At 38.9% G+C, this 24,780-nt stretch overlaps 1 protein-coding gene across 1 annotated transcript; it reads left to right on the top strand.

Annotated features, from left to right (window-relative positions):
- Positions 1-206: 206 nt before the first annotated feature.
- On the top strand, positions 207-3,387 carry UQCRFS1 (ubiquinol-cytochrome c reductase, Rieske iron-sulfur polypeptide 1). Its single transcript, XM_074881654.1, has 2 exons — positions 207-470; positions 2,593-3,387. Exons 1-2 carry the CDS (start codon positions 260-262, stop codon positions 3,201-3,203), a joined length of 822 nt encoding a protein of 273 aa, XP_074737755.1. The 5' UTR covers positions 207-259; the 3' UTR covers positions 3,204-3,387.
- Positions 3,388-24,780: the final 21,393 nt, after the last annotated feature.

The raw sequence follows: 24,780 nt of genomic DNA, 5'->3' as shown, positions 1-24,780 counted from the left end.
CTCCCCGGGACCGGGAGCCCGACCGGAAGCCCCGGCACTGCCGCGGCACTGCCGCGGCACCAGCAGCTCCGCCTCAGGCCCCCGCCTGCCACCCAGGGAAGCGCAGGCAGGCGCAGCGCCCCGCCCCGACGCCGTGACGTATGACGCCGTCACCCGGCGGCGCTGCCGTGACGCCACCAGGGCGCGACGGCGTGACGCGCGCGCGCAGCCTCCCGCCGCCGGGAAGGTCGCAGCGGTGACCGGCCCAGCAGCCGCCGCCATGTTGTCCGTGGCCGCCCGCTCCGGGCCCTTCGCGCCCTACCTGTCGGCCGCGGCGCACGCCGTGCCCGGCCCGCTGAAGCCGCTGGCGCCGGCGGTGGCGCGTCGGGCCGAGAAGGTGCCGCTGGACCCGAAGCAGCCTCTGCTCTGCCGGGAGTCGCTGAGCGGCCGCTCGGCCCGTGGGGGCCTCGTCGCCGGCGCCAGCCTCAACGGTGCGGGCTGGGCCCTGGGGGAGCCGCTCGGGGCGGGGGCGGGCGGCGGCCGCCGCGTCCCATCGCGCGTCTCCTGGGCCGAGCGGGCGGGATCGGGCCCGGCGGCTAGCTGCCGCCCGAGGCGGGAGGCGCCGGGGCATCGCAGGGCCGCGGGCCGGGAGCTGCCGGCTCGTTACCGCTCGGCCTGGGCCGGCGGGGGCACCAGGGGAGGTGGCTGGCGAGGGTGTGCTCCGCGCTCGGGCCTGGCGGGCTGGGGGGAGCAGAGTCGTGACTGAGTTGAGAGGTTCTGGCTTTTCCTGACTCTTTTTCTTAAAAAAAAAAAAAAAATACTTGATTGCCAGTTATCATTACTGTAACGCGCGTTTATGGCTATAGAGTTAAGGGCACTTGAAAGCCCGCTTCCTCTTGATGAGTCTCGGGTGGATATTTAATTGGCAGTTGGGAAGACACAAGAAAGTTCCGTGTAGTTCAATAAGGTGTTTAACAGAGCGGCATCAAAGCAGAGGTGTGCGGTGAGCACACGGGGTGTGTTTTACTGTTGCAGAAGAACAGCTCTTAACAGTGAATTCACTATGCCAAACCCATCGCTGCTTCCTCTTTTGGAATCGCTGTATTTCCCCCCCATTGGTGCAGCGTTCAGGAAAGCATCAGCCGGGTAAAGTTGTTCCTGTGTCGTTCCTGCAGAACCAGCCCTCGGCCACAGGGCCCGGTTGGCACGTCCTGGAGAGCCAGGGCCCGGCCGGTGCTGAGCGTGGCCCAGCAGTTTGCTTCACACTGTTAGGTAGGACATTGATGTAAGCCCTGGAGGTGGCAGTGCCTTGTGGAAGGTGCTCTGTAGTGATTAGAACTACATTCTTCACCTGACCCCCAGCTGTAAAGGATATGTTCAGGTGAAAACTGTACAAATCTATAACTAATGTAGCTGACATTTAGTCTTACTCTGAGTTTTAATTAATATCAAGCCCACTTTTCACTGAATAGAAGAAATTTTTAGAAGTTAATTGTATTGCTTGTTACTAAATGTGAAATATTTTAAGTCTTACTGAAATACATTAGTATGGTTTACTCAGAATTTTGAATTTCAGATTAAGTTCTCTGCAGTTAAAATCCTATAGCAAATACCTTCTCTGAATTACTTGTAAATATATGCAAGTATTTTCCCCATTATATCACATATAAATCCCTGAGAGTTATTTTAAGTACTTTGAAAGAATGGATTTTATTAAAACTCTGTTAACTTTGTGCCAACTGCTAGGAAAAAAAAAAAAGACTAAAATAGTTCTTTTCTGATAACAGAGGTTGCACTTTGGCAAGTAATGTGTTCTGTCTGTGGTGTGTTCTTTGGCTTATAGACTTTCATTGAGGGAGGCAGCTTTCTTTTGCTGGAGAAACTAGTGGTGTCACATCTTGTTAGGTTTGCACACAGGTTTGACATGGGAATGCCTCTTGAAAAGCTTGAGAATTGGATAATTATTAGCTGTATCCCTAAATCCTTCTATGAAGTGAGCCTGGCAAATAGGGGACTGCACATTTAAAAATTATTTACTGGGGCAGTTAGCTTTGACTACAGTTAATACCCAATACTGCAATTTTAGTCTTAAAAATGCTTAACCCCACACTTAAGATTATTAAAGGCATGGAAGTTACTTAAGTCAAAGGAAAGCACAAAAGTGTCGAGCTACAGATGTGCAAACTTTACTACATCAAATTTCTTCACAGCAGGTTTTTTTCAGGAAAACATTTGAATGGAAAACAGGTCTGTCTTTTCTTAGCTAGTCATGGTATCCTGCAGGAGTTATTCCTTGAAATTTTCTAAAAAACCAGTTCACTCTAAACCTGGAACTCTGGCAGATTTTCCTGCATCCTTATCAGGCTTTGTGTAATTTTCAAAGAATAGGTAAAACAGTTTCACAAATCACCTGTTCATCTACCAAAAATAGCTTCTGGAAATCATTTTCCTGCAGCTTAAAATTGAAATGTATAACTAGTGGAGTCCTACCCAAACTTTGGAATAACTTTTACCCATTATTCCAGAAATGCAATTTTAAAAGTAAAACTTAAAATATATCATAATTTTTTTTACCTGAAAGTGTTGTCATTTCATACTCTTTTTTTCTTGCAGCACCTGCGAGTGTTCGTTTCGTCCATAATGATGTCATGGTACCTGACTTCTCTGCCTATCGTCGTCAAGATGTGCTAAATCCCACCACATCTTCTCAAGGCAGCAGTGAAGCTAGAAAAGGGTTTTCCTACCTGATGACTGCAACGACATGTGTAGCAACTGCATATGCTGCTAAGAGTGTTGTCACCCAGTTTATTTCCAGCCTGAGTGCCTCTGCTGATGTGCTAGCGCTCTCAAAGATTGAGGTCAAGTTATCTGACATTCCAGAAGGCAAGAACATGACTTTCAAGTGGAGAGGGAAGCCCCTTTTTGTGCGTCACAGAACCCAGGCAGAGATTAATCAGGAAGCTGAAGTTGATTTGTCTAAACTGAGGGATCCACAGCATGACTTAGACAGGGTAAAGAAACCGGAATGGGTGATATTAATAGGTGTCTGCACTCATCTTGGTTGTGTGCCCATTGCTAACTCTGGAGATTTTGGCGGTTATTACTGCCCTTGCCATGGGTCCCATTACGATGCCTCTGGCAGAATCAGGAGAGGTCCCGCTCCTTATAACCTTGAGGTTCCCACTCACCAGTTTGTTGGTGATGACCTAGTGATTGTTGGCTGAGTAACAGTGTGCTTGCTCACTTTGATGTTTCTGTGAATGTACGCTCAAAAGGGTTAACCGAGATTCTGGAATTCTGTAAAACCAGGTGATCCTGAAAACGTGCTGGTTGTCTAGATTCTCAACCAGAAGTATGTTCCAATACTTCCCTGTGTTCGATTTTAATAAAAACTTGGAGTGAGCACTAGTTCCTGACTCTACGATAATGTGTATTTGTGTGTGGACTTCTGGTGTGTCTAGTCAGAAAGATGCTACAGCAGAGGCAGAATATGTTTATGGAGCCCTCCTGAAGGGCTGCTGGTTGAAGATAGACACTGAACTACAAAGCCATTGTTTCCTTCATACCAGCTGTTTTCATTATTTGTATCTTTTGTTGGTTTTACTGCATTATGGGACAGAACATCTTTTTAAAAAGATCTTGCTACAAACTTCTAACAGTGTTTGGAGTAAGTTTCAATATAGAATCCTGTGAGACACAATCCTTTTCCTTCCAATGTATTTTTTTGTTTGTTTTCAAAGCAAGTGAAGGAAAAAGTAAATAAAAACCTACCTAGAAAGAAAACTACATTGTTCAGAGGCAGCTTATAATTGTTTAGCTAGAATGAAAGCAATATAATTTTATGATGATGTGGACAAAAATAAGTATGTCATGTTAGAATTATAATTCTTTTTTTGCAGATAAGGCTTGATCTTATACATATCTAAACATCAGATCAGGTGGTCAGGGCACTAGAACACTTGTGATACTTCCAAAAGAAGTAAGTTGAGAAGGAAGTAAAAAGGGAAATCTGAGTTAGATGGAGGGTGAAAAATAAATCCTAAGAAGCACTCAGTCTGGACTAATCCCTAATGTTAAACTTTGCAATATTTTAAGACTCCATGATTTGAGTGAAAATTATCATTTCATATTGCATACAGGCTAAGCCAAATAAAGGCCAAAACTTTGAAACCTCTCTTACCTTGCTGCTGACTCTGAAGGCATTGAGAAACAAATGCAGCTTGAAATAAGTCTTTTAGCCAGCGCTGGTCCTGCCAATACAAAACAAAGTTAGCAATTAATTGCCTACAGTACATGAGGAGACACAAGGTTTGCTGTTTCCAGAACAACCAAAAAAACCCCACCAAACTATCTTGTACTTCCTGTTTGCTTCCCATTCATTACTGCTGTTCTGTGAATGTTTCTGTCTTTCACTACATTAATGTGCTCCCTCCAGTTGCAAAATAGCAAATACAATCCTCAGGATTCCCTGGGTCTGGAATATTTAGCCTCACATATACCTCATGTAAAGCTGTGATGACAGTTAGGTAAAAGATGAAGTTTTAAATAGGATTAATCAGGCTATTGATGCATTTGGCTCACCTGTTTTCATACAATTGTGAAAAAAAGACCATAGGTGACTACTACAGCAGTTCTTAGGTATGCATTTTACAGTGTTTCAGAAATTTGGGCTTTATACCTTATCTCTATGTCCACAAAAACATTTTCAAGAACTTTTTTGGTAATAAATCATGCTAAATCAGTACTGAGAGAGATGTTCCCAAGCTTCTATCTAAATAAGTGGTATTCACGTATGTGCCTTGTATTATAGGGTTGATTTTTCCTCAAATTCTCTGTTTCTAGGAAAAAAGTAACTCCTGAAGTAGCATCAGGGCATTGCTCATGTGCTCTTGAGTGACTACTTTTACCTCATCCTAAAAATGTTTTTTAGCCCACAGGTACATTATTTAGGCCTAATCTTTGTTTGCATAATTACTAAGTAACTGTGGTACCAATAAATACGCTTCCTGTAGAGCAAGGAATGGCAGGGCAGTTTCTGAGTTGACAAGGGAACACAGCGAAAGCTAGAGTAGTTACATCACATCTGGGCTTAAAGAGTCATGCATAATATTACTTGCACAGAATAAGCTGTTACTTAAATTACATCAAACTGACGACCAAATCTTGCCAATTACAGCTAATGCAGCACCATGACATCGAACGTGTTTGAGAACAAACTGGCAGCTTTTACTGTAAACATGAGATGCCAGCAATACCTTTTTTCACCAGACTGGTGACATAACAGCTGAAGAAGCTGAAGTATTGCTTATTAGGTAATGCAGATCTGATTGGCTTCATCCTCTCTTCAGTTCAAGACTTTGTTCTCTTCAAAGTGGGAAAAAGCTCATCCCTAATGGGCCAAGTGTGCCTTAGAAAAGAATCAGGACTTACTAGAATTTGAGAATTAAGGTAAAGAGTTAACAGCCTTCACATCTCCAAAACCACTCACAGTTTGGTATTGCAAGTACAAGTGCAAATTAAAAACCACAAAATTTCATCTGAACACATTAAAATACTGTGAAGGTTGTCAAACACTGGAATAAGTTGCCTGGAGAGGTTGTGGCGTATCCATGGAGATACTCAAATCCAAGTGGATAGAATCCTGAGCAACCCTGCTTGTGCAAGGGGGTAGACTAGATCATCTCAAGAGGTCCCTTCCAACCTTAGCAACGCTGTGATTTGCAAGGAATAATGTCCAATTATTGTATTGTCTTCTCTGGGACCAGAAACTCTAGAAGACCCAGACTCCCTAAGGGGGAAGTGTGACTCAAGCAAGGGTAAACCTCCACACACTGATGTGCTGATTGCCAGTAATGAGCTCATAATTACTTTGTGGGCTAAGATGTCCTTGGAAGGAGCTCTACTGCCACTAATTACAGACATTACCACCATACAAATGGGTAGCAATACCCGTTTCATGGTCAGTGTACCCCATGGGGCTGCAAGTACAAGTGTTCAAGTACACAGAAAAATACAGCTACATTTTATTAAATTCTGGAGATTCATTGTATTCATTGGCTTGCTGGGCTTTACGACGTCTCTGTATTTGCTCTTTGACTCCCTCCACTTCACTAAGGACCTTACCAGGTCTCTATTCCTAATGTCAGATCCTTTTCACTTAAAACTGCTTGCCAGTGAAAACAAAAATCAAACTCAGAGATTTCACCTAGCTAATGGGACACCTTTCCCCTTCCAAAAATGTCTGAAGACCCACTTCTCTCTTCACAACTGGAGTTTCCTCATATTTGTGTAAGACAACTCTATGTGCTGCACGGTTTTATTTTTGAGCGGCTGTATGAAATCACACTTTTCCCTGTCAGCCGTAGGAACAGTCTGCTTTAGGCAGCCAGGCCAGCATCATTCACTGCTGTGGACTTGCCAGGGTGGCAGGAGCTAAAAGCAAGGACAGTTTGATGCTGGTACAGGATTGGCAGGTTGATCAGTGTTGGAGCCTGATGTTTTTCAGCAGCAAAGCTGTAAAGCACAGCTTTATGTATGCCAGAGAGAGGAGCAGCACTGCCTGCCTTTCATCCGTGTGCCTCTTAGACATGAAGCAGCAGCCATGTATCTGTTTCTTCTCAGTTAGCTACTTTTTCTCCTTTAGAACAAAACAGTCTTAATGAAGTTGCTGAACAGAGTTCATGTTTCTTTAATAAAAAAAGCTCTTCAGATAAGGGGAATAAAGATACTAAAATCAAAACATAATTTTTAATATTTCACATTTCAAAAGCTTTGCCTTTCCTTTTCTCTATCTTTAGAAGAGGGACAATATCTTTAATGGTTACTGCTGCCAAGGGAATAATTAGTGCAGAGACTCTAAATGAAAATTCAGAATATTAAGTCATTTTCATGGCTAATGACATGCATTTTTTTAACCCTTCTGATTTGTTAGGTCCACTTGTCAGAACTGAAGACAGTTTCGCACACAGCCTCTGTACAGTCATTAACGTATGTTCTTGCAAACCAAATGAGGCAGCGCTCTCAAAGGCCATGTTGCACAGCAGCACAGTTATCAAGGACACTCTTGCCACTCATCACCGACCAAATCTACGTGAAGAAACCATGAAGAGGGTTCTCGAGCAGTGCAGGTGTATCTGAGGAACACAGTAGCCAGTTCCCCAGTTAAAGGAGCATTCAGCATCTGAGCAATACGTTTCTCATCAGTAGAAAGGACAAGTGACAGAACAATAATGACCCTTTTCCAACCCTGAAAAAGGAAAGAGTAAATAATTTATAGACGGAGGAGAGAGTTTAAAGAAGGTTGGGTGTCCTCCATGGATAAGATTTCCTTAGCTATCTACAAATGATGTTTATTTTACATGTTAATTGCTTTTATCCTCCACAGAGCTGGTAGCACTGTTCATTATTCAAATTATTCATATTCTAAGACAGTTTTTGGTTATTTATAGTGTTGGAAAGCTCTGACTGTGATCTGTATTAACTGTCAGATTTCCTGCTTTCAAGTAATTTCTTTTCCTTATGTTTCAGCAATAGTCTTGAAGAGATGGCTAAATGAAAAATACCTTTCATGTTAATAATGAAGGTGATCCTATCTCTGGACTTTAGCACTTCACATCCATTAAAGTCTTGCAGTTTTGCTGACCAGTATACATTTTGCAACCACCATGAAAAACCAAATTTTCTCTTGTCATAACCTTTTAAAAATATGCCGTTTACACAGTCTCAGATCAAAAGTATCCATTAATGTGGGGGTCTGGCTTGATGAACCTAGAATCCAGTGGTGTTTGGGGTGGTTCCCTAGGCTATAGCACCTAATACAGCGAGAACAGAGTTCCCACTGATTCAGCTACCATTAAAAGTACTTGACAGTCCTTCAAATCACAATCTTTTAAGTTAGAAGTCTGGAAGAGGAGAGAGAAACGTGATGACCACCTGCAAAGAGCTAGAGGAACTGCACCATCACACAGGAACCATGGCACAATGAGAGATACACCTCATGCCTCTGGAGGGTTATTCCAGAACATCCTCCCTTTGTTTTCCTGCAAGCTGGGAATTCACCCCTATGCAACCACAGCAGCCAATGAAGACAGAACAGCTTCCAAGAATTACTTTTGTCGAAAAAACACCAGTTAGTTGCAAATGTAATTTGCCACACTCGACAAAATATTTAGCATAATTATGGCACTTAAAAACTACTGTAACAGTATCAGTTATAACAGCTTTTATTCTTGCAGAAAATATTTAAGGGTTTTTTTCTTAAAGGAAGATACAAGAGCTTTTATGGACTAAAAGCAGGGGAAGAACATATCTGTGAAATTAGGAGGCTTTATCATAACATGGACAAAAAATGATGTCACGTAAAGCCTACGAGGAAATACCGACCTCAACTTTTTAAAACTTTTAGATCTCAGATGTGATTTCAACTTTTCGAATGATACCATTGCATTGTACTTCTACAGAAAAAACAACAGAATACATATATGTTCTGCTTGGAAAGTTGGTATCTGCTCCCAAGATAAAATGACATCCTTTCTGCATTCCCATACTCCTCCTGGGAATCAAAGAGGCAAAACACAACAGTGTAGAGTGCTCCAGTGGATTATATTGTACATGCTCCCTGAGCACATACAAGTGGAACCAGGCAGGCTCACCTTTACAGCCCGCTGGATTCATTTTGCATTCCTGCCTGTAAGATGAGTCTGCCAGGATGCAGACAAGCTGAGCCAGAGCCACAGGGGCATTGGGCACACCCTGAATCTGGCATTTCCGAAATCTTTAAACTGCAGAATATCTTGTCATCCAGTTATCCTAATCCAAGCTGCCATCAAACCCCGAGATCTTCAGTGTTAAACTACAACCTACAAACCTTCCCAGCTTTGCTTCCTGTAACTACAGAAAAGTTCAACAGAAAGTTTTCAAGATGCAAGTAGTATAAGCTTACTCACAAATAAAATAGTAAAATAAAGAACTCCGATTCCTAGAATTAGGCAGTATTAACCAGAGACTACCATGTGGTCTGACATAATGTTGATATCTGCATGTACTGAGCCAGAATTCAGTCTGACACCAGCTTTACAATAAAAGTGTCATTCATTTCAGGCACTTCATCTCAATTTATGCAAGTAGCAGTCTGAAAATTTATAACCATTGTGCCCAGCCTATTTGGTGAACAACCCACATCCTATATGCATGCAAATATTAGTTCTAATGTATACTTTTTTTGTGCCTCATGAAAGAAGAAAACTATTAGGTTGCTTTCTCCTCCTCCTTTTCAAATGGATTCAGACAATGCTAAGTTCCTGTAGTTGAAGCAAGTGAACAAGTACAAGAAATGGTGTGTTGCCCATATTACAACAGGCTCAGGATGTTGAAATGTGTATCTGGTTCAGCTGAGCCACCTGATTTTGCCAGATGAAGTTAAAGGCCAACCCTACAGAAAGACACTGAGATTCTGACTTGGATACCATAAAGCCCCCCAAGAGGGGTCTTTTGTTGACTACTGAGAAAGCCAGTTTTGAGTGGGTGGTTAGGGTGAACACTTGGAGCTGGTAGTGCAACTGTTCCATTAACTTCATGCTCTTACTGTGACTGAGCATCCCCAGCAGATGACCAGAGTCTGTGTGGTGGGTTCTAGGAGAGACCAGGCTGTGAGAAACAAGTGCAATAACTAAGAAACATTAACCAGCAGCTATATTTAACATTACTTAGCCTTAGATATTTGTGTTTTAAATGGAGTATTTTCCACATATCTAGCAATTTAGCAAAACAATCAACTGTAAGTGAGAAGTCAGACAAAACTGATAAACTCCTAGTGAACAAGGAAATGTCATCAAGAGGAATGGGGTTTCAGAAAACAGTTTGGTCATGCTTCCACCTCCTAGCCCCAGGCACTGCTAATACACTTGCCTTGAGGTGCAGGTTATCAAATCCTGGGTTGGTAGAAGTGGCAAAACCAGGTGCAATTTGCTCAATCCCATAGCTAATGGATGCATTGCAATCATATGTTGATAGTGTTTGCAATGGGAGGAGGAAAAGGGGACACTGAGGACTTCCACAGGGCTCACTGTATTTAGAAAATTTGTGTAAGAATTGTAAGAGGACAACAGCTATGACATGTAATACGTAATGCAGTCTCTTAGGTGAACAGTAGTATTAATACTAAATTTTCAAAATTAATAATGCTTCAATTTATTAAAGCCTTCATTCAGATTTTGTGCATATTAAAATACAAAATAAAGCTATAATCCTATTTGTAAGCAGCTGGAGTACTATAAGGTGATAAGTAATAGCCTCCATGGATTTATCAAGAACAAATTATGTCAATGCAATCACATCTGTTGCTATAATAGGATAACAGGCCTTGGAAACAGGGATATTAGCAGTAGCTATCAAACTTTGAAGTAAGATTTTCACACCATCTCACAAGACATTCTCATGTTTACTAAGAAACCTGATATAAGTATTGTAGAGGAGAACTGCTTCAAAAACAGTCATTACAGATGAACTACCAACAGCTCCCTGTTAGGCCAAAGAGATGTTCTGTGAAGAGTTCTGCAAGTCTCTTTGGTCCAGCACTGTTCAGTATATTTGTTAATGAACTAGGTGTCAGAAGACAGAATGAGCTTTATAAAGCTTGCACGTGGTGGTAAACTGGGTAGAGTTGCAAATACCGATGAAAAAAGGATTAGAATTAAAAATAATCTTGACAAATAATGCCCTATGAAGGTAGGACGTGTTGTGATAGGAAGTAATAGCTAGGTAGCCGATCTGCAAAAAAGGATCTGAGGTTACAGTAGATCATAAGCTGAAGATGAGTCCACAGGACCATAATGTGATGAAAAAGGCTGCCCTGTTGGGATGGAGGCTTGTATGGAAGAAACATATCCTACTTTATCACTGGTAAAGCATTACCTGAAGATATGTAGCTCTAAGTGCTTTATTTAAAGAAAATTGTGGCCCAACTAGAGCAGCATCTAGAGGACTGCAACAACTATGCTTAAATTTACATGACTGAAATAGAAGTGGGAATATTGGAAAAGATGGAGAAGACACCACAACACTTTTAGAACTATTTCAAAACAAAAATGTAAATAGAGAAACATGAGCTATTCTCTGTAACCTTTGTGTATAAGCCAAGAATTGAATAAGCCAAGGCTTGAATTAGAAGCAAAAAGATTTCATTGAGACTTGGAGGGGAGGAAAATGAGTCTTTCCAACTGTAGAATATTTAATAGTTAAGAATAGTTCAAGATTGGATACCTGAAAAGAGATGTGGAATGTCCGCACTGGAAATTGTGAAGAACACTTGACAGTAGCAGTTCAGGCATAACTGATGGGGCTTTGGGAACCTTCCAAGGTGGCTTCCAGCTGTACACCTCTGTGAATCTATGAAAACAGATGAATGAATGGTTTGTAACATTTTTAATGTATCATACTTTATCTTTGAAGATTAAAATCTGTGGGGATAAAATACAATGTTGAAATTAATGGGATTCTTGATACAGCAATAGAGTAAACTGAGGAATCCTCATGCTGAGGGACTGGACAAGTTAATGGAAGAAAAAAATGACTGATTATAAAACATTCTTCTGGTCAGGAAGTTGCAAGATAGGGAAAAACTTGAGGGAAATATCACTGAATGCACGCTTTATTCTCACATTCTTTCCTTAGTATCTGCTTATAACCACTGTTAAAGGTAGGATACTGAGCTATATGAACTTTTTGTCTGACTCATTAGAGTTGTTCTTACATTGTTTAGCATCCTGCATCAACTATGACTATCACCTAATGAAATGCAAGAGAGAAACAACAGATTATAACTTGGCTTGCTTAAAGAAAACTCAGAACTGTTGACATTAACTGTCCTAACACAATTAGCAACCAGTTTGTGTCACAACTGTGATATATTTTCTTCATGAACTATTTTGCATTATAGCATTTTAATAACCTTGAGACATTAATTATGATATTGCCTTGTTCTAGCAGTGCATATTCAAAATGTAATGTACCGTATTGTTACTACGTGCTACGTATTTATTTTTTTTTACAGCATTAGAAATTTAAAATATGCAATTCTGGAATTAAACCACGTTAGAGATGCATATGTTACTTGGTTTTACCTAGCTTTTACAGGAACTAGAAACATGAGACAGAGGAGATGGTCTTTTCTGTCTATAAACAGCAGTAGAATTAGTAGGGGAAGATAACTTCCATTTTTAACATTACATAGTGGTGGTGACTGATCTCTTTTGTCAGCCAGTTACAGAATTGGCAACTGTACTATGACTTTGTCCTCTCCCATGCCAAACACCAGTTACATACCTCGAGGCAGAGCTGGGATCAGAAGGCAAAAAGTACAAATGATGGTCTGTGTTCAGGACTTAGCATGAGCCTGTATTTGAGTTATCTTTAGCAAAAAATTCTGTAGTAAAGATTACCAATATACAGATGTCTGTGCATAATTTTCTGCAAACAATCTAATAGTAGTGTTGGACAGAATTGGTTTACTCCCACCATGTAACATAGTAACAGAACTCCAAATTTTCCTCTGTGAGCTGTCATATAATTTGCAAGTAATTGCAATACATGTCAGCCTCTAGGTCCTATCACAAATAAAAAGTGCCAGCTTCCTGCAGATATCTATTGGTTTGCACAGCCTAAGGACGATCTAAAGAGCTATTGAGAAATGCATAATTTCATAGCAGGTCCAGGAAATTTTATATGTATGGGGATTTAATGGTTAAAAGAGGGTTCTTAAAAACATAATGTAAACTGCTTGAATGTGTGCCCTGAGAGAACAGACTTTGTGTGTACAGAAATTATCCTCCCTTGTCTACATTTGAAGTTAAAGGAATAACAAGAAGCAGCTAAATGAGATAAGTTTTATTTCATAGGTTAACAGCACTGGGGCTTTTTATTAGGCAGTGTTTGGACCAGGAGGAGGATACCAAGCAGTTTAGTTTGTAAGCATAGCTGTTGTGCATAACTCACATATAGTTGGTGACTGATGACAGCACCCTTTACGTAACATAGCTATTTGGAAAAAAATGGAGCTCTCCATTTGGATATCAATAAGTGTGACAAGGTATTTCAGATGTTAGTCTGAACTGTCACCTGTAGGACATCATCCCCCCATACAGAACAGCTTGGCAGTTGTGAGAGGTTACAGCTGGAGTTTTCCCTCTATTTTCAGTTCAGGAGTTTCAGTAGCTTTTCTAGCAGTTTGCCTGTAATTGTATATATCCCAAAGGTCTGAAGTACACTGAGGTTTTGTGCAAGCTAGAATTTAACACACACAACAATATGTGTCTCATATTTTCCCACTGAAGTACCTATAGTGGCACGACACCTTCTGACCTAATAATTATTCTTCCCCTATAATGCCATCAATTTTGACTACCTGATAGAAAGACTGTACATTTAGGTCAATAAGTTTTTCTTTTTACACTTGCAACATGCTTTGATTTAGATGTTTTTATTTGGACCTTAATGTTTCCACAAGTAGAAACCACTCTTTACTCCAGTTCTTTTAATACCTCTGCTACAGACTACAGTACAAAATAAAAACACCTCTCTCCTATCCACTGTACTTGGCACTGATCAGAAAGATGAGTAACTGCTTCAAAATATTTCTATTGCTTCTAACTAAATAAAACATTGCTATTAGCTCCTAAGGCATATCTGGCATTGTATATTTGATAGACAAACTCTTGCATTATGGCACAAGAAAAGAAAAAACCTACCTACACAAATATATATTTGTACATTCAAATGAATATATGTCAGACTCCTAGAATGTAATAACTTAATCTTGTATCAGCTTTTGGAAGGTTGGACATTCACCCAATAATTTTTTTTAGGCCATAACCACAGTGCCACTCAGCTTGTCTTGCTCACTGTTCTTAACCTACTGGAAAAGTTGTTTGTGCTCATTTAATTTAATTGAATGTGACAAAGTTCTTCTCACCTTGTGCCAATCATTTTTCAGAAACATTTGTTTTTGAAGACCGTTTCCTATTTTGACAGATAATCTGTCCTTACTTATAATTCATATCAATAGATATGGCCATTCGTACATACAGTCTATAAATCATCAACCTTTTTCAGCCTGAGTATCTTGTCATCTCTAGGCTGCTCCACTGAGGTCACTAAAGGTTGCCATTGCCAGTACTATTTATCTTCCAAATTTTTTCTCCTCTCTACCTTTTCAGTTCATTTCATTTCCCAGGCAAACATTCTTCCACTTATGCCAGCAGGTCACCTGGCTCTGCAGTAGATATCACATTCATCAGCTTCTCTCATAGACAGAAGCAACGATCCACGGGCTCTGCACTCTGAGTGCACCTACAAACTCTGGGCCCTTCACTTCAGTTGCACTTGTAACCACAGTGAAAAACACAAGGAATGATCGACTGGGTAGGTTAAAAGAAGTGTGGAAGATTAGTGATAAAATCATGGAGTCATGGTCTAGCTTGTGGTTATGGATTATGCATGCTTTATATCCAGAGCCCACCAGTCTAGAAATAATTATTGTCTTAATTAATCCAGGATTTTTCTACAAAGTAAGCATAAATATCTTCAAAGAGATCTAGAATCAGCATGAAGTAGCTTGTTGCAATCAAAGCATGTAGCACACAGGAGTAGGTACATCATCCTACAGGTACAATGGTAGCCTAAATCTGTCTCGTTTTATATGTACTAAACTGAATAGTGCTGTGGGGCTCCAAACTTAAGTGGCAAAATAAATGCACCATGAACGGTAATTAATTACAATTTCCTGATTGCCAAAGCCCCACTGCATACAGCATGGCCAGAGTCACAGCCTCTGTACCTTTGGTGGAGAACATTTAGCAACTTAGAAAGAAAAATCCCTTGAATCAGTGACTGCATTTCTTCCCATCATGTTTGTGATACTTCAGTCATTTTCCCTTTCATTTACCTTCCACAAAGCTCAGAGGCAGCAGAAATTGCCTTATTCTGTGGTTTTTTGCTGTCTTTCATTCATCAGTAGTCTACCATCAGTATGTTTCTCCCAGGTGAGATATAATCTATTAACATTTTTGGCAGCTTGTTGTGTGCTGCTTTTCTCACTGTCTTTACCCAAGTGAGTTTTAAGGGAATGTTTTTTACCTGATTTGTATTTGTTTGGACAATAAAAACCAGGTTTCTCCATTTTCTTCTGTAATTAGTTTTATCAGTATCAGTTTGTTCTTCAGGAGAGAAAAAAAAAACATCCAAACATTGCACATATTTGATCTCTATCTTACATTCTTTAGACTTAGTTGCAAAGACATTCTTGCTTCCTGTGCAGCTTTTGGAAACATCTACATTTATCTGTTGATATTTCTATTTTGAAATAAATTACAACAATTAAATAATACTGAAGTTCTTGACTAGAATTATCTTTAGCAACTCATTTAACTAATGTTTATAAAAACACTTTCATCTAAGGATCTTAAAGACTGCTATTACCATTATCTTCTAAGCTGCATCCCAGTTGCACTGCAGTGTGTATTCTTGAATGACACACTGCTTTGAAGTCTTTAAACTACACAAGAAAGTCATGGCTTAGGGATGTTTTTGACAACTAATTGTAGTTTTTGATAAAACTCTTCCAACTCACTCTGTGAGAGCATAACTCACAGTGTTTTCATTATTCTGGGTTCATATTTTATTTAGGCCAAGATTAGCTTGTCACTCAGGTGTCTCCAATCTCTGACTCCCCAGTAATGTCCTTCAGTGTAACCACAGAAAACCCTCTATATGCAGCATAATGTATTTCTGTTTCATTTATGTACTAATCTTTGATATATCCAACTCATTCTGCCACATGGTTAGACTTGTACATAATATTTTCCAGACCTGTTGGTTTAAAGTCACATTTTCCTTCAGCTATGAAAGGTAATTTAGGTAGGACATATCTACTGTTTGGACATGACTCTAGGTACTGTAGAGAAACTCTCGTCCTTTCCCCCATGACCATTTTAACCCTAGCAGAATGACACTCTCTGATAAGGAATGGCAATACTCAGAATAAAATTACTTGCAGAACAGCATGGGTAACTTGAAAAAACTGATTAAGGTGATGTAGTCTCCCACTAGCCAGCTCAATATACGGGTTATAGTGGTTCGTACACTGCAAATTCTTCAGAGACTTGTACCAGCCTCCCACTGGGCCAATACATTTGAACAGTGATTGCCCTGAATTTAAATTCTTTGAAACTCATGTTTCATGCAGTACAAATCAGGAGAACAGTATAGCAAGAAGAGTAATTGAGAGAAATCTTAAGAACATATGGTAGAAGTAGGCTACATCTTCTGCTGGTGTAGTATTTAACACCATTCCCTTTCTCAGCTTGTAAATTGTAACTGGATGAGTCTCCTCACACAGAGAAGGAGAATAAGTGGGTGGGAAGATGCTCAGGAACCATTTTACAGCTCTGCGATTGCACAGGAACCTAACACTGCTTAAAACACTGCTCTTTTAAAGACATATTTAAAGGAGCAGATGAGAATTTTCTGGTTTCAGGATGAAGCACATCTGCCATAACACAGACACTGTTCACCTACCCATTAAATCTTTCCAATGCACCATTTAGATCATCTCCCAAATTAACAACCAATAAAAGGATAAATAAGGAATTAAAAATATGCAGAGAAATCATCAAACAAATAAAAGCAAAAGAAAGGAAATAGTGATTACACACAACATCTTTGTTTCAACATTTGGGGAAGGCAGAAAAATACAGGTAGTTTAACAAGTGGAACAGAAAATTAACAGAGGAAGGTCCATCTGTGGCTTTTGAACACAGTGGCTTTTGCTCCAGATTCAGTCTCTGGTTCAAGAGAAGCCTACAGCAGATGACGACTGGAAATTGGGACTGTAAACCCAGAGGAAGGAACAACTCTAGTCTTGCATGTTTCTTGTGCTCTTTCCAGAAGTATTTGCTATTGGTTGATGCTGTAGATAGGGTGGGCCAGTTGTGACACCACACAGTATTTCTTATGCTCCGAGGAGAGCAAGGAGCTCAGTGGCACTGGTAATTATCTTTCTCATTGGCAATAATGTGCCCTTCATGATATCTGTGATGAAGCAACAGACTTCTACAGATTTATTTAGGGCTCTTTGAATAAACTATCCTATATATAGTGGGTGACAGTTACCAGTAACGTTATTGTTATTATTATTATTACTGTAGAGAAGATTTCAGTGTAAAAATGTTTATAGAGCCAAGGTTTATACAGACTGATTTCACATTGCACCTTCCGCACTAAAATACTCCACTCAATAGAAGAACACAGTAATTCTAAGATATGCTGAATCCAGAGGTTTGAGTAGCAACTGTAATAGCTCCCTTAGAGCTAAACCAATTCCAGAGCAAATATATAGCTCACATTTCATCTCCCAAATGAGACAGGAAAAGGCCAGTAAGAACATTCCTCATAAGCAAAAAGGTTTAAAACTTGAATATAGACTTTTAGAACTTGCATATATTTTAGATTATTGGTACTTGGCTGCTCTGTAATGAAAGCTATGGTCAATAAATATCTCTGGGCAAGATAAGGATGATCTTTGGGTATATCCAACAGATAGAAAGAATATCAGCATAGGATACTATTTGGGTTTGCATCAATTCATTTTTACTGTGCTTTTTGTCTAGTGTTCCGAACCCTGCTACCCCAAGTACCACAGGTAGTAGTATCCAAAATATCAAAAACTTCTCTGAATTTTCCCAAATTTTAACTGCAGTAACGAGATTGGCTTGTATCCACTATGGTTTACTCTAATGTCTTCAGAGTACTCCTTTTTACACAGAGGCTGTCACAACTATAGCCAACATGTAGCCTTTAATCAAAGTAGCTAGAAAATAAGGCACTCATTTGCTTAATAACATTTGTTGCTAATGTTACATGCTGATTTACCTTTTCACTACAGAATTAGCTAAGTTAGATCAATGTTTTATAGAAGTTGCTTATGAAAATGATTGAATAAACTTTGGACCAATCCCACAGTACAGAACTAAACACCAAATTAAGTGGGAACAAGACTTCATCTGGTAATACAAATCTGTAAGAACTAGTCCAGTGTTTTGAAAATATTATTTTAAACCATTCATTATTTAATCAAGCCTATTTACCTTAGAATGATTATCTACTTAAATCTTGTTATTACAGTTATTATTCTTCAAGCATTTATGCAAAAAAAATAGGTAAGCTCTCTGGTTCCTGTAAATAATATATTAATTAAATTTTCTCCACACAAAATAATTAATTCTGAACAGTAACACTGCATTATAAAACAATTCCTAATAAAACATGCTCTAATTATAATTCCAAAGCTCACATTATTTTTTAAACTTGTGTTGGCTTTTTGATAGATTATAATAAAAGCAAATTACTGTATGTTTTAATAACACAGTTGTCAAATAAAGTCATAATGCCCAACTGATGAATAACCACAATGTATAATTCCCCATAAAAGCTAATTGACAATTGATTTTCTTAAATACTGAAAGAATTCATCATGATTAACAATATTACAATGAAATTCAAAGGAATTAGAAAAGATTTATCTCTAATTGAGCATTTCTGCAAATATTAGACCTACTGAAGAGAATAACAAAGTAGGTTAGAAACACAGCATCGCCTTCCCTAGTTCATAGACAGAAGATGAGTTATGAGGATGTAACAAAGGGGTTTGGTGCTTTTTTGTAGGTGCATCACAGTAGCAGCATGGCGCATTCCTTTCTTAATACTCAAGCTCTGTCAGTACGCTCAGCTCTGGGATCATCATGTCATTCTTTGCAAATCCTTGACTGGATTTTCTCTCATAAAGAAAATATGAAAAAAAAAATAGACAAAGAAAACAGTAACATTATGGAAAACAAGAAGTCTAAACCAACAGTAGTTATGAAGATAATTTTTAAAGGTAGTTGATGATGTGACAGTCTCAGCTGCCCTCTAAGCGCAGTGGGTGGATTTCACGCTGGAGAGGAGCCGACAAGGGAGGCACATGGTTCCCTGCTGCTCTGCATCAGCCCCGTGCAGGAGGCATGTGGCCTCAGGGGCTTGGAAGGAAGCTGTGGAGCTGTGCTGGAAGCAAGTGTGCCACTACCCAGGACAAAGCAAGGTAATATGAAATGGAAGCTAATGAGGGAGACAGGCAAAGACCCCCACTGCCCTGAAAATTGGATAATTGGAGCAATAAATTTTTCCATGCCATATTAAATACAAAACAGGAAAGCCAGTGAGCATGATTATTATGTATCAGCTTGTCTAAGGAACTCAAGCAGTAATTAAAATAAAAAGACATTTCCCTGCACTGGACAATTTTCAGTGTGCAGCTCCCCAATGTCATGGTGACAGGCAATTCATGTCCTTCACTAAACTTCAGTAGGGTCCTCATGGGAAACTTTAAAAAGATGTCACTGTGGGATACGTCAGAAGGTAAAAGTGACACAGAGTAGAACATAATAAAAAGGTGAAAGGCTATTGCTGTATGAGCACATGGCAATTTAAATTAGTTATGCACACTCAAGGGTGCTCTGTACAGCCCAGAGAACTTGCAGCCCAAGGGCAGGAGGATACTGGGCTGGCTTTTAAGCTGCTTTAGCTTCTTTTTAATGCTTCAATACTAGAAGAGCTGCCAGGGTCATTTGGACAGCTCCTCTTCTATCCAAAATATTCAGATCTTCCCTGGTATTTAAGTACAAATCTTTTGCTTCACACTTTTTACATCATGAATTTCATTCCCAGCTATTGCAATGTCAAATTCTTTTCTATAGTACCAGATATTTTCTTTTTTTGATTAAAACTAAAACTAAATGAGAAAGGATGTTGCTTGTATTACTAAAAGAAAAAAAAAAAAAGGCATATGAGATTGTTCCTGTGATTTAATGAGAACATAGAAATGGTAAGCTGAGTCATATAAACTAGAGCAGTTTTGAGAGAGATGTCTCAGTTCAGTACAACTATATAAAATTAAAGAGGAATATAAAGTCAGGTAACAGTCTCTACCTAATTAATCCATCTACATTTACCATGGTTTTACCATGTACAAACAAGTAAATACAGTTTTAAAATGACATTTGTTTTCCTTGCACCCAGAAACAATGGTATCAGTTTAACAGAAGAAAAAGGTATTAATATTTATGTACTTTTCATGCCTAACACATTGTGAAGCAGCCTAACCCTGCAGAGGTAGTTTAGGAAATTGTCATTTGTGTACATCCAGCTCACCTGGACTAAATAACAGAAACAGTTTCACTAGAGAAGAAACACTATTCCCAATCAATAATTTTCTTTCCTAATAATTTCAAAACTGCTATGAAATTGTTGATGACTTCTTCAACAATTAGTAGGAATGACCAGATATTTGGATTTAATATCCAGCTTCCAGGTGGCAACTAAGGAATTTAGCAGCCCATTTTTCATCTACCTTCTGTAACTAAGTTGACTGCTGCTCTGCTCCCTCACTTCTTTATCCTTTCCCTCATTTGGTCTAGTCACACAGCATTGTAAAAGTCCTCTTCCTGGGCCCATCCCATCATCCCTCCTATTCATTCCTGTGCTGATTTCTTCTCCTCCTTGTGAAGAAAACTCCTGATCTCATCTTAAGGGGCCTTACAGAATTCTTTTTCTGTACTTGAGTTTTTATCTCCCTTCACTTCTATCACGGTGCATTCCCTTCCAGATCCCTTTTCTCTGCTGCCTCCTTAGGGTTGTATCACTGGGTAATGTGCAGCATTGTGAAAGAGCAGGAAGGGGAGAGCTGGCAAGACCATATTTCAGGAGCTTTGGCCTATTGCTGGATTTTCAATTGAAACAAGTGTTTATTCATCAACATGGGAAATTACACATGAACATATCAGTGATTACAAATTCCTAAAGATATGGAGGCTCAGCTGGTGGGGAATCCAATGTTTCTAAACTATCAGAGTTCAAGCTGAGAGTGTAAGATGTCTGGAAACCTCATATTAGAAAGCCAGGTTCCCCTGAGAAACTGTCTTAAGCAGCAAATATTAAGGCATCCATCATCATGAAGCTGTGAGCCTTGAATCTAAATCTGGAGTCATAATTTGCTTCCCAGTTCAATGGTTTAGTCTTTCTGGCTCCCCATTATCTCTGGCAGATTACACTGGAGCACACAGCTAAGCCAAGCTGGTCAGAGCCTAGAAGCCATATACTACATTATTATGTACAAGCACATCAGTCAATAAATTATGTATGTATATGAAACAAGCCCCAAAAAGCCTTAACCAACTCCATTTAAAAAAAAACCAAACAACCAACCAACCAACAACCCAAAAAACCAAACTGGTAAAATAACTTAAATAATGCAATTATTCAATTAAACCAATCTCAGCTTGCAATTTTGAGATAATAGGCTAAAATGTAAGAGAAAGCACACCGTTGCCTGTTCAAAAGATAACCTGATATGGATGATAAACTGACAATAACACAAACAATTAATAATCCACTTATTGTCCAATATTGTATAATGAGCAGTTAGAATGGTCGGATCCTTTGGGAAGAGGTATAGAGCTTTGTATAATGCACTACCTATAAAACAATAATTCTATTTACTATTTTCCATAAAATGGGAATATGAGAGCATTTGCTTAAATGGAAAGCCACACATATCTCTACAACCTATGCATAAGTGGATAATGACAGCCAGACTTTGAGACTTCCCCAGCCTGATCAGTTCTGAGGAACTGCCTTCAGTATGAAAAGTACCAAATAATCCACACTGGTTTCTCTTCTTTGCATGTACTTTTGCATCTGTCACCACACCTGGGGAAAATGATCCCTGGTTTAAATCTATGGTTTATGACAAATACTGGGAAATGCTTAAAAAAATAAAGCAAAACCAAAACACAGCACAATACAGGAATTGCTTGTGGATGCCACCGTCAGAAAATAGTAGTGAAGGGAGCAATTTAAGAAGTTTAGTTAAAAGGAAGCCAAACACTGACAACAACTTCCATCCATGTAGAATAATATTAGCTATTTAATACTACCAGCCCTCATATTTCAAGTGAAATACCAAATTAAATTAGGAGAACAGTGTTTTTCTGTATTCGGGAAAAGGAAAAATGTCCACTAAATAGATTGCTTGGGTAGCCTTTCTGCATCCCTTTATTGGAATCAACACACCGGTCTTGCTAGAAGTACCGTGTGATTATCCATGGACAAAACAAGAATATCCTGGATTTACATTAAGTTGGATGCCAACCATAGTTTGTGTGTATGTGCATGTGTCTGTTTATGCACATGCATACATACAGTTAGAAAAGTAAGTCATTTAACACAAGCCCTGCTCATGCTACTGTCTTATACTGAGGAGTGAATATGTGTGCAAATAGGAATTTCTAGTTTGAGGACATGGTTGCATATTTTTACAAGAGGATTGCTACCCTCTTAAAAAAAAAATCAGACCTGCTATGTCACATGAATCACACACGTGACAGTTCACACTCATGCTTCCACATTTAGATTTTGTCTTCATTGTACCCTGTAGGTTTTTTTCTGGTTATAATTAGAGTTAATCACATTTCAAAGTACCAAGATAATTATCTCCTGTCAAATTAGCTATTTTCAAATGAAATAATTTTTCCGATCTTGAAAGCAAAGCAGTGATCCCCAGATCTTTTATGTCGTTTCTTTATGAACATCAGGTTATGATAAGCTACTTTCTGAACCACTGCTTGAATGCAATTTATTTTACATAGCTTTGCATAATAAAATGGCATTTTAGATAACTTATTCAAAGGGCAGATACTAATTCTCTGAAGATTTCATTAAATCACTTTTTTCATGTTAAATTAATGTGCCAAGTTAATTTTGGAATAAACAAACCAAGATATTTAATTGCTTTGTGATAAATATGTACTGCTTGCTTAGAATTTTATAATGCATTTTTACATTTTAAAACTCCATGTATTTCTGTGTGTCTCGAGAGATTTAAATTTATATATTTACTGCTACACACAATAAGATGTATTTAATAAACTGCTAACTCCATGTGCATATCAGACATAATTTTATCTGCAATAGTTATTTTGTATCCTGTGTTTTCTTAAAATGTTAATAAATGACAGAGGCGGGTTTCCTGGAAGAAGTCAGTTTTATACAAATTGATGGGGAAAAACTAAAGGATAGTAATCATCTTTGACAAATGGGAACTAACTTTAAAAAATGCAGCTCCAGAAGAGTAAGTCAGCAAAACTCAGAACTGAAGCCAGACTTACTTTACCTCAGATTTCACAAGACCACTCCCCTCTTTTTTCCCCTTAAGTAAATGGAAAGTTGTGCTCCAAAAATGCACCATGTAAAATACAATTAGTTGGAAACTAGCTCAACTGATTTCTGAGTTTGAGTTTCAGAACATGGTCAACTCTAAGTGCACACAGTCAAATCAAAACATTACGCAACCCCTGCTCCCAGTTTTAAAAGTCCTAAAGCACTCCATGCGGTTATTCCATCATGCAGTGCTCCTTTCAACCTTTATCACTGGGTAAACAAAAACACCACCTACTAAATCTGTGGTTAGAAAGATAAGTATGCATTGCTAAACAGTAATTAATGCAGCATCTTTAATAAGAGGGAGATTTTGATGAACTTTACTGGAACAAAATAAACCGGCAGTCCAGCAACAATTATTTACTAACACCCTTAACAAGGACAAAGATTTGACTTGAGATTTTAGAGCTGAAAGCTACCTTTGGCGGCCATCAGTAATTATTATTATTATTGCTGTAACAATATGGTTGGATGCATATTTTACTTTACTTCTCAGTAATATTTAATATTATTTTTAAAGGATACAAAAATCCATTGCAATACTAGTACTTCACACTGATTTAATGCAAGCATAGTGTCGAAATTAGTGCGCTTTGATGTTTTCTTCTGATAGGGTTGTAAAACATTCTTGGGACTTATCTCAATTTTTTAATATCTTTTCAAGAAAATTATACACAGCTAGAATAAAATATTTCATTTCTTCAGCTACCAATGAATAGGTAGTCTTTCAACATATACTACAAACTGGGAAAGGAACACCCAAGTTGAACTATCATATGGATACCGATAGCACATTTTTAACTAGAAAATTAATTATTTCACAGTTTTGTAGCTGAAATGTTTCTAGTGAAACTTTTATAGAGAAAAGAGGTAATACTTGCTTATATTTATGCAATTATTTTTCCATCTGGAAAACAGTGGATGCTGATCAGTTGCTAGATTGATTCTCAGTAGATATAGGGTCTAGGAGAGCTTCCCTTCCTTGTGTATCCATACTCATCCAGCTGACCTGGCTGCAGTCTCTTGTGCCAGGTGGGGACACGAGGGTACAATGCACCCCGTCAGGAGCACATGGAGGAAGGGAGTCAGAATCTCATCATCCTCCTGAGATTTATGTCATTGTTGTCCTCCTGCAGTCTACCAGCCTCTTAGCAGCTAATGTAGCACTAAAACTATCAATTTTACTTTGCTTTTCTGTGTGACTTTCACTGTGCTCTAAGGATGTTTACCTCAGTGACACACACAGGGAACGCCTACTCGACGGATCACAAGCATACCTTAAGCATGCTCTACATGCCAGTATGCTCTGTTCTGGTCGTTTGGGGTATATTAACAAGAACAAAGAGTTTCATAACTAACTGTCCTACATTAATAGAAGAAAGTACTCAGTATAAGTTGCATTTGTGAAAGTTCAGTGAGTTTTATTAAAGGGCAGGAAAAGCATAGAGCAGAGACATTTTATACTTCTTAATAGGATACACAAAAAGGTAAATTTTT

Source organism: Strix uralensis, chromosome 12 (genome assembly GCF_047716275.1).
Source record: "Strix uralensis isolate ZFMK-TIS-50842 chromosome 12, bStrUra1, whole genome shotgun sequence".
NCBI lineage: Eukaryota > Metazoa > Chordata > Aves > Strigiformes > Strigidae > Strix > Strix uralensis.
This window is presented reverse-complemented; position numbering and strand designations above follow the sequence as displayed.